Consider the following 10,839-nt stretch of genomic DNA (forward strand, 5'->3'; position numbering starts at 1 on the left):
GGGAAGGGTGAAGGAACCTTCTAGTTATTGAAAGATTGATAATTCGTATGGAAGGGGTAATTGAAGCTGAAGGGGTAAAAGAAGATTCGCATGCGTGGAGAGTTTGGATGAATTTCATGCAAATTGTATTGCCAAGTGGATGCGAAAATGTCACTAAAGCTGCCCTCGGGTGTTGTTGACGAATTTTTCTATGGGTGAAACGAGAGTGTGAAGTTACTAAAACTGTGAACCTAGCACTTGTGATAATACAATATGAAGATGTTAGTGTATATATGACTCATTACAGTTGTCAATTTTTATATACTAAAGGATCCAACAAGATTGAGTGGGGTACTGCACATGGATTTAGTTCTCCAGCAACTAGCTATGAAAGATTTTGTTTCATATTAAAAACCCTTAGATCCTTGATTTTAATAGGAAATATATCGATAAAGCACCATTCTTTTCCCAGGCTAACGTGTCAACCACAATCTTCTTTCTTTCCTTCAACTTTCTTGAACATATATAAAACCTATATAACAATCAAATCATGCATCTATGCCCATTATTGTATGTGTCAAAACAAAATCAAGTGGCAATCGATCAATTAGTGGCATCCCTTGAGTATCTCCAACGGATATCATTATCTCTTCTTTTCAGTAAGCCTATGAGTTGAAAAGTTTGAAAACCTCGCTGTTTTGAAATAGTAAACATGCATGATACTAAAAGATTTTGCTACAAGGTTTCATGGGTGGTGGGTATATTCACTCGTGGTTCGGCACTCAAAAGATTCTCTCTCAATTTGCATGTTTCTGCTTGCCAGTCCAAAAGCTAACTTACACATGGTTTTAAAATACATCATCAAATTATTTCATGGTTAAGGTTATATTCACATATTAGTTTTAGGAAATACTTCTCTAACGAGGACATTTTTTATTTTAATAAGATAAACATATCACTAATAGATAAAAAAAAAACAAAATTTTCAGTTTATTATTAGATAAAAAAATAGTCTTAAAAAAAACACGCGCGTGTGTGCGCGCGCGCACGTGTGCGTGCATGCATATGTGCGTGTTTAACGGGTCATACATAGCCTGACCTATACATACAAGAAAATAATTTTTAAAATGTGACAAATGTAACATAATTTTGTTTGATAAAAACAAGGCTAATATAATATAATTATTAACTGATCGAATAATTGATCATGTCATCAATAAATTGGCATGTTAAAATCTTTAAATTCTAAACCTCGACGTGATAAGTGAACAAATAACATAGAATCTATATGTTTAATAATTTAGTTACTTGTGGTGAGTTTAAACCCTCTAATTATTTTTGTTATTTTTATGTTGAGTTGAACTGTCATATAATTGATTGTCACCATTTGCCTTCGAATGATGCAAAATTATGTTAGTTAGGTTTAGGGTTGTTGGCCTCACTAAGAATCGTAAAGGATAAATTCCTTCTTCAATTATAATAAATAATTGAGTGAAGGTAGTATTTTTTTTTTTTACAAAATGTAAATAAAATAAATGTCCCTCAAATATTAGTGGGGTAAAAATTTAAGTAATACTTCATAAGAACGAATGTAAACTAATTTTAATAACCTGATTGTAAATATTAGTAGTATTTTTATATTATATAAATTATAATTTGATTGTAATAGTGTCAAAAGAAAGAGAGAAAAAAAGTTCCTTTAAAAAAGGTTCCTTTATAACATTATATTTTAAGGTAACTAAGACTGAAATAATACAAAGATAACTAGGATCATCATCTTGAGCATGCTAAAGGATATACACCACAGCCTAGAAAATGATATATTTATGGAACTTTCCAAGTGGATATCACATTTTCACATTGATTGGGCATAATACACCTTTTTTTACATGACAAGTGCATCTAATTCTATCTCAATCCTAAATAAGGTCAAATCAACTCTCCTCAACGCATTTAACCCCAAATCCTATTCAAAAGCCGCCAGCTTGCAAAGGGATAGATTAAGATCTCCATCCTTTCCAGATTCACAAGAGTTTACTTTTTTATTAAATAAAATCTTCTACATAATCTCACATGATTCACTTCATATTTCACGCCAATATCGAACTATATTATAGTATCATTCCTAAATCTTGATGGATTTTAAAACTTAAATGCTTCCCCACTTTACATATTTTTTAATGCAAAGTAACCCTCCCACTTTCCTATTTATATAACCCCATAACCCCAACACCCTTTTCACAAACAAGTTCAATTCATTGCTTTTCACTACTTTAATTTCTCTCTTTGTTAGTTTCATTCAAAAATCTTTCGCAATGGTTGCTGCTCCTCGAAATCTTTCATCACTTTCTTGTGAACTAAGAATCATCAAAGCTAAAAACACTGAGTACCTCAAATCCACAAGTGGTAGCCTCTTTGTTAGATACTATCTTTCGGCAGGAAACAACAAGAGAATTAAACTCAATAGCCAGGAGATCTCTTCAGATTCCAATCTCATTTGGAATGAGTCTTTTTCATTGGAGTGTCTAGGCACCGAAGATTCAATCAAAGAGCTTAAACAACAACGTGTTGTTTTTGAGTTGCGGTGGCGAAAATCATCAGCAAATTTTCTAGGGAAAAAAAGCAAGTCACAGCTTTTGGGCAGAGCTGAAGTACAATGGAACAAGGTTTTTGAATCACCAAACATGGAGATAGAGAATTGGGTGATGATGGTTCCAAAGATTAACAATAGGGTTTGTGAAGATGTTAAGCCTCCTTCATTGCAAGTAGCAATGAAGGTTGGAGCTCCAAAAATGGTGGAAATGGAGAAGAATATCAGAAACGATAGATTAAAGAAGTGGGATGAATGTGGATGTGCTAATGGTAAAGCTTGCAATTGTTCAGATTATGAAGTATTTGCTCTTATGGCTGCTTTGGAGGCTATGTAGGCTCAAACTCTGGGAACGTGGTTGGTAAAGTGTAAAGAGTAATAGGCTATATATATATATAGTTGGTCTTAGCACTAGTGATTTTGATTAATTTCTTTTTTCCCATCCTTGTGGGCTGCTTGTATCTGGTGAATATCATAATGTTGAATCGAATTATTTCCATTGTTTGGAATTGTTTAATGAAATTTTGAAGTAAGTTAAGATCAAATTTGGAAAAGAAATCGCCACTAGATTCTGCATCACAAATGCTTCTTCTTAAGTTATATCGTATTTCGGGGTGTTAAGATTCGGTAGGTCTTAGTCCTAGCTTTTAGATCACGAAACGCCATGAAAATCGTCTTAAGCTATTCATTTATTTAATGTAAATGAAACACATATTCTCGTTATTTTAATTATGGTCATAACAAAGCTTTTAACATTTTTTTTTCAAATATTGATGCTTTCATGTTTCAATAGCAAGTTTATGGCAAAACTCCAAGCGAATAACTTACTGTCCACGTAATGATAATTACTCAATACTGATCCATACTTAAATATCACATGAATTGTTTTTAATATTGATTACACATTAAATTACTGTAATACACATATATTTACAATTGTTATTACAATAAATTATTACATTGATATTTATAATAAAATATATAACTAACTGCTATTACAACAAATCATTACACTTATATTTTATAATTAGATATATAACTAAAATTTACATTATTACACAGATATTTACAACAGCTATTACAGCAGATCATTACACTGATATTTACAATAAAATATATAACTAGTACTTACATTATTACATTAAATTCTATGAAATAGATGCCCAGACAAATAACCCTCATAGACGAGAGATATATAACTAGTACTTACATTATTATATTAAATACTGATATTTACAATCAGATATATAACTAGTACTTACATTATTACATTAAATTTTATGAAATAAATGTCCAAACAAATAACCCTCCCAGACAAGATATATATAACTAGTACTTACATTATTACTCTATGAAATAAATGCCCAAATAAACAACCTTCACATATGAGAGATATATAACTAGTACTTACATTATTATATTAAATTCTATGAAATAGATGCCCAGACAAATAACCCTCACAGATGAGGGATATCTCTGCTCTATTCGCATTTCGAAAGGGAAAAAGACTTACAAATTAACTTTATACAATTATACTTAATTGAGGGAGGTTAAGTCCATAGGAATTCGAATTACTGTCCTCATAATCATGCTTAACTTGAAGAGTAGTGGTTCACCACTGGACTAAAGGCCGAGTGTCAAATATCGTATGAATTAATCAAACAAGATAAAGATTATTTGCTGAATTTGAGGTTTTGGAAGTTTATGCCGCGTGCGTATAAATGCATACAATCGATTCCTTTTAAAGAAAACAAAACAACTAATGACCACCAACAGGACTGTAAATTTTACTATAGGAAAAGTTAAAAGTAAATTAATCGAAATTATTTTAGTTGAGATTTTAGGTTTAGGATCAAGAACTATATATCCAGATTAATTTATTTCCATGTGTTAGCATTTAATAAGATTGAAGGAGGACATTTCAAAAGCATGAATTATAGTGGCTAGGCAATAAATTAAGTGACAACCAACAATCTTTTAATTTCCTTTTGGTTCCATTTGTCTGTGCATTCCTTGATTATTTATACACCGGACCATTTCATCAAATAGCAAAGTTAACCATCATCAGTGTTTAAAAGATTTATTGTTTATTAGAGTTTTCCCTTTTCAATTCATTCATAGAATTATCTGCCTTGACCAATTGACGCTGGTTTAATTTTTTTGTCGTATGAAACAGAAGAATTAACGGAGCTCTACATATTCAGAAGGATAATGATATTTAAGTAGAAAAATGTTATAAAAATATGATCAGAACGGATGAAATTAATTACCTTGCTAATTAAAAAATTAATAAAAGTGAAATTAAATTAAGGTCGGGCTTATTTTATTTCTATGAGTGTTCAGTCTCTTTAATGTTTTTAATATTTTTTTGGTTTAAAAAGCATTCATTAGTTGGGTAGTAAAATATCTTCTTAAAGATTTAGAACCCTTAAATCTGATCTATTCTAAATATCTAACTAGAGCAAAATTATCTAATATGTAGATTGAATTTTAATGTATTTCACTACTATTTCTTATTGAAATTATCAATAGATTGTAATACGATTTTTTTTTAAAGAAAATAAACATTTATCCATCTTATGGGACTTATTTTATACGTGCTAAATTATGTAGCACATAGGGTTATGATCTTACATACACAATATGATACTTGGATGCGAACCAACTTTTTTAATTTGTTTAATAGGTAATCAATTTAGCATATATGTGTGTATTTGTGGTTTTTCCAATAAAAATGAGAGTCCATTAGTTTCTGAACCCTCAAATGTGTGATTTGAATATCCTTTTCACTTAGCCGTTAGCATACATCTTCCATATCTAGCATAATCTTAAACAAGACTGATTCCAAATTAAGTTGGGGTTTTACCATTTGGTTTATGAGGTTTTACTATTAATCATTGGAGATGTTTAATTACTATTATCCATCCAAGAAAATCACGCACTAACTCACCAAGATAAAAGGTTTGTAATTTGTGATGTTATTGGAAAAATAGAAAATGGACACTAATGAGATTGAATTAAGCGATTGGCTTCAATTCTTTTTAATCAATTAATACTATATTCATTCTTGTAAGTTTCACTAAAATTGTCAAGAAGATCATCCAACTGAACTCAAACCTCTTATATTTACCACTTCAAGATACTAATTACACCAATTAAATTTCACCCTACTAAATTCAAATCTCTTACTACATTATCATGTCTATATAAATATTAGAGTGAGTTTAGGTTTACTTAGTTGAGATACTTAGTTTGTATTTCAACTGATGTGTTATTAATAGAATTCAAATCTCTTACTACATTATCATATCTATATAAAATATTAGAGTGATGCTAGGTTTACTCAGTTGAGATACTTAGTTTGTATTTCAACTGATGTGTTTTTAATAGAATTCAAATCTCTTACTACATTATCATATCTACATAAATATTAGAATAATGCTAGGTTTACTCAATTGAGATACTTAGTTTGTATTTCAACTAATATGTCGTCAATAGAATTTTAGAAATGACAAAATTTAATAATTAATTAAGTATCATTTGAGCCAATCAAATAGTAATATATATAAAATTTGGCACATTATTTGGGATTCAAACTAAGTATTCCAACTGAATATGCATATTATTACTATAATTATTCATATTAGTAAAGATTAAGGAATATCTACCTTCTAAGTATGTGCATGTATTCTACCTGACATTATTTTTTCAAAATAATTCTTCATTTTAATAATAAAAAATGGCTGAAACAAGTATTTGGTTGTTATTCTTTAGAACAAATTCACATTTTGCAAAACAAAAAATATGCGTTGATCTCACTTTTACAATATAAATGTTAAAATAATTTTAAAATATTAAAGGAACAAAAATTACACCCTTTTCAACATCGACAGGAGTTGAAGTAAAACAGAAATTTTTTTTTTTCTTGTGCCATTATTTTCTTAATAAATTGAGTTGCCATTGCATATAAACTTTAGCAGTAGATATTAATATAAAAAAATAAAAATAATAAAGAGAGCCCACCTATACTATATATAAATATATTATTAATTGCAATTGCCAAAAACAAAAATAAAGGGAAAAGAAAATGAAAGCGAGTACAAAAGGTAGTTAATACTCTCGAGCGTAAGTGATAATTATTAATTAAAAAAAACAAGGTTTGGTGGATCTTTTTTAGCGTCTCAAAAAATTTGAAAAAATAATCCGCAAAAAAATATCTTCAAAAAATAACAACTCTTTTTCTTCCATTTCTCAGAAGACCCGGGCGGAGCTCAGCAAGCAAAAACGAAAACTCTCTCAGTAGTTCACACTCTCTCTCAGCAGAACTCAAATGGCCACACCAGTAAGAAAGTCACACGTGTCCACCTCCGACCTCCTGACGTGGCCCGAAGCTCCTTCCTCCGATTCCTCGCACCCTCCCGTCTCCGCCCCTCGCTCTCACCAGGTACTTACTATTGTTATTGACATTACCGCGTCGTTCCTCCAATTTGAATGAAGTTTTGGTTTCTTGATTGATTGATGGATCTTATCTCAGCCGTCGGATGGAGTTAGCAAAGTGCTGTTCGGAGGTCAGATTACTGATGAAGAAGCTCAGTCTCTTAACAAGAAGTAAGTCAAGTCACGTGAAGATCTGTTTCTCAAAACGCTCCGGTTTGCGTACTGCTTTTGCGTAAAGCTTAGTTTTTCATTTGCATGTCACAATGGATGAATGTGGGAATCGGATCTAGTTGAATTTTTCATCTAATTTTGATTTATTTAGTTTCGCTTGCTGGAAGTCAATTATTGAAGATTAAGAAGATTAAGAAACTTGATTTCAAGCTAATTACAACAATATAATTTTTTTTTGGTAACTTTATTGTTATTATCTTTTTTTAAGGGAAGCCGCTGATTAAATAGATTTTAAAATGTAAATGATAAGAGATTTAGTTTAGTTTGAAATATTTTTGTTTTTTTAATTATTATTATTATTTAAAAAATTAAAATAAAAAAAGAGTTATTAGACCTGTTTTATTGTTTTTAATATTACATAGTATTGTTTGTTGCCTTTTAAGGTTTTATATATAATACTTAAGGGAGGGCTGATCTGATGCATGCCGTCGGGACGCGTGTCATGATCTCATTGGCAGGGCTGTATTGTGGCATGTATCATATATCATATCATAATTCATACTTAAGGTGTTTCTTATCTATTTTAACAGTGAGTGAGAGACTAAATGAACAAAAGGTAAGATATTATGTTGCATCCAATATCTCAATCAATGTGCTTTTGGCTAAGGGAGATGTGTTAAGCAATCACTTTTTTTTTTTTTGGGGGCAAAATATTTGTGATTTGGGTTATCTTAGTCTGTGATGATTGTCATACAATTTTTTACAAACTTGATTAAAGAAGCTTTTTGTTTTTCAACCTAATAACTTTGCTTCATTGTTGCATCTTGGTGTATTTCACCCATATGGTGAGCAACTTTTTTTTAACTGTCAGTGATTAACCAGACAACATCACGTGCCAGTGGTGTTCACCATAACATGGGGCAATATTGCCTACTATATCATTACTACAGATAAGAAACTCATCTATGCTTTGGGCCTGGAAAAGTTTGAAACTTTTAAATTAGTTTATAATGCTGCTTGAGTTTGTGGTTTAATTCAAGGTCTTGTCTCTATTGTCTTATTCACACAAGGTCTCGTCTCTGTTTTCTTATTCAAACATTGGGTTGCATAATTTAGTATTTGCATCATATAGGGTATATTCGCACTGTGATTTCTAGATGCTTGCGGCTGCGGTTATCACTTATCTAAGTTCTTCTAAAATAGTTCAATGTGATGAATTCAGGAAGCCTTGTTCGGGTTATAAACTAAAGGAGATAAATGGCAGTGGCATATTCGTAGCCAATGGTGAAAATGGTGCATCAGAATCTGATGCTGGCAATCGTAATAACAGAACATCCGTGCGCGTTTATCAGGTATTATTATATTCAGAGTTCAGTAGATGCATGCATAAACATCAGAAATTCATCATGATGCCAATGCAATTCTTAGCTTTTGGCGATTGAATTTTCAGCAAGCAATGAATGGAATCAGCCAGATTTCATTCAGTGCCGAAGAGACTGTTTCTCCAAAGAAGCCTACCTCTGTACCAGAGGTAGCAAAGCAGCGCGAGTTAAGTGGGTCACTGCAATCTGAGTCAGACTTGAAGACTAAAAAGCAGATATCAGATGCAAAGTTTAAGGAGATTAGTGGTCATGACATATTCAGCCCAGCTCCTGAAATTCAGCCTCGATCATTGGCTGCTGCACGCTCCTTGGAATCAAAAGAAAGTAAAGACATGGGGGAACCTGCTCCCAGGAATGTGCGCACATCGGTCAAGGTTTCCAATGTGAGTTATTTTTGTTATGCAAGGAATTTTTTGTTCTCTCTATATTCATTCCATTTGAATCTCTTCTTTTGTTTTTTAAAAAGGTTGCATTGTTTCTATTGAAGCAATAGTGAATCACATGTCAATTTGAAGGCTTTCTTACATGAAAATTGTCCGTAAATAAAAGCAATTCTGTGAGAATGATTTTCCTTCTTCATTGTTCATAAATCTTATGGAATGCCTGGAAATGATTATAGAATTTTGGACATTACACTTTTCATCAAGCCAAAGAGAACTTGGTTTTTCTTACTCTGTCATGAGTTCTTTTTTTTTAAAAAAAAAAATTTCATATCATTTCTATGGTATATAATTTCACTATCTATGTTCTTGCTGAGCTTTGCTTTCGCTACCGATGAAATTAAATGGGATTTTCCATCTCTCTTTTCTTCCCTTTTCTGTGCATTTAATAGTCTTTGTGCTGCTTTTGAGCACAGTAATTGAAAGAAGATGTTCTTCACTCCCATTGGATTTCTCTTTGCTACAGCTGGCTTATACCAGATGTTTTAGATTAATCATAGCTTGATGTAGTTTGCTTTGTGTACTGTACCAGATATATATTTTTCCATTTTGAGGTTGTTTGCTTTGGGTATTGTACTGAATATATATTTTCCATTTTTCATTTTTACAGCCTGCTGGTGGTCAGAGCAATATCCTGTTCGGTGAAGAACCTGTAGTCAAGACATCCAAGAAAATACATAATCAGAAGTTTGCAGAGCTGACAGGCAATGATATCTTTAAGGGAGATGTACCCCCAGGATCTGCCGAGAAGCCTCTAAGCAATGCTAAGCTGAGAGAAATGAGTGGCAGCAACATCTTTGCTGATGAAAAGGTAGAATCCCGAGACTATTTTGGTGGTGTCCGCAAGCCCCCTGGTGGTGAGAGCAGCATTTCATTGGTTTAACTCCCAAGCAAATTTGTTATGTTGCTTAATTATCAGTAATCGTGGGTTTCTATGTATTCCTCATATGGAGATGCCTGTGTTTTGAAGGGTAAACTGCCTGTAATGCTAGATTATGATCCAGCATAGTGCGGGCGTCTGAGTGGTGTATGTGGATTGTTGTGTTGCATGTATGTTAGGTCTTAACATTTAGATCAGAGCACTGGATGGTTGCTAATTGAGTTATTTAAATGATGTTGTCTTTCTGAGTATAGTTTCTTATGTTCTGTTCTAGACTTGTCCATCTTATTGAATAATTAAGACCCACCATTGTCATCTGCCCGATGATTTGGTTCATTTGAGCATGGAATGGAGATCTGGTTAATGTTCCTGTTTAGCTCATAGCTGTGAAATTGAAGAGGCAGAAGAGAAATTCATCAATCAATTTTTCTTCCCCCAACAACTGCTAAGAATTCTGAAAGTGCAATACGGATGGCCCAAAATGGCCATCATGATTCCTGGGAGTAAATTTTACCCATATTTTGGGGGCATACACATGGCCCAAAATGGGCATAGACGTGGCTGGAGTCCACAGTGCAGTTATTCAGGCGGCGGTCAGAAAAGTCGACATTAAAGTAGTACAAGGCATTTTAATAATTTATGTATACGTCCATTTTACGATGCCATATTCCTTTCGACTTTGCAAAATTTAGCTCACTTGAACATTTGAGAATACGAAACAAATAAATACACGGCAAGTTAGCTGCAGGAACACTTTTTAACACCTTATTCATAACAAACATCTCTTAAAATCTCTTAAAAAACACGCAAGAGTGCATAAACATGGAACATGCTACACACAGGATGAGCATATAAAGTAAGTTTTAAACAAACAATAACCCAAACCATAACTGTTTTCATATGAAAGAAAACTCTACTGATACAAAGCATTGCTCAAGCATCTCCATGTCCAATCAAGCA

At 32.3% G+C, this 10,839-nt stretch overlaps 3 protein-coding genes across 3 annotated transcripts in view; 2 read left to right on the forward strand and 1 right to left on the reverse strand.

Annotated features, from left to right (window-relative positions):
- The first annotated feature begins 2,241 nt into the window (after positions 1-2,241).
- LOC18037333 lies at positions 2,242-3,028 on the forward strand. Its single transcript, XM_006428123.2, has one exon. The coding sequence runs from the start codon at positions 2,295-2,297 to the stop codon at positions 2,904-2,906; it is 612 nt and encodes a 203-aa protein (XP_006428186.1). The 5' UTR covers positions 2,242-2,294; the 3' UTR covers positions 2,907-3,028.
- A 3,741-nt stretch (positions 3,029-6,769) lies between these two features.
- Positions 6,770-10,223, forward strand: LOC18036163. Its single transcript, XM_006428124.2, has 5 exons — positions 6,770-7,013; positions 7,104-7,177; positions 8,400-8,529; positions 8,628-8,942; positions 9,610-10,223. Exons 1-5 carry the CDS (start codon positions 6,900-6,902, stop codon positions 9,880-9,882), a joined length of 906 nt encoding a protein of 301 aa, XP_006428187.1. The 5' UTR covers positions 6,770-6,899; the 3' UTR covers positions 9,883-10,223.
- Positions 10,176-10,839, reverse strand: part of LOC18036164 (annexin D2) — a 2,521-nt gene continuing 1,857 nt past the window's right edge. The window contains exon 5 of the mRNA XM_006428125.2: positions 10,176-10,263. Within this exon, the coding sequence (XP_006428188.2) occupies positions 10,176-10,263 (88 nt within the window). The remainder of the gene's footprint in view (positions 10,264-10,839) is intronic.

The sequence above is a fragment of the Citrus clementina genome, unplaced genomic scaffold, assembly GCF_000493195.1.
Source record: "Citrus clementina cultivar Clemenules unplaced genomic scaffold, Citrus_clementina_v1.0 scaffold_7, whole genome shotgun sequence".
Lineage (NCBI taxonomy): Eukaryota > Viridiplantae > Streptophyta > Magnoliopsida > Sapindales > Rutaceae > Citrus > Citrus x clementina.

Excerpts from the sequence above, each read along its gene's own strand:
- LOC18037333 (XM_006428123.2), top strand. The coding sequence starts at position 2,295 with ATGGTTGCTGCTCCTCGAAATCTTTCATCACTTTCTTGTGAACTAAGA.
- LOC18036163 (XM_006428124.2), top strand. The coding sequence starts at position 6,900 with ATGGCCACACCAGTAAGAAAGTCACACGTGTCCACCTCCGACCTCCTG. Across the intron at positions 7,178-8,399 it reads GCTCAGTCTCTTAACAAGAA|GAAGCCTTGTTCGGGTTATA; the intron begins GTAAGTCAAGTC and ends TGATGAATTCAG. Across the intron at positions 8,530-8,627 it reads CATCCGTGCGCGTTTATCAG|CAAGCAATGAATGGAATCAG; the intron begins GTATTATTATAT and ends TTGAATTTTCAG.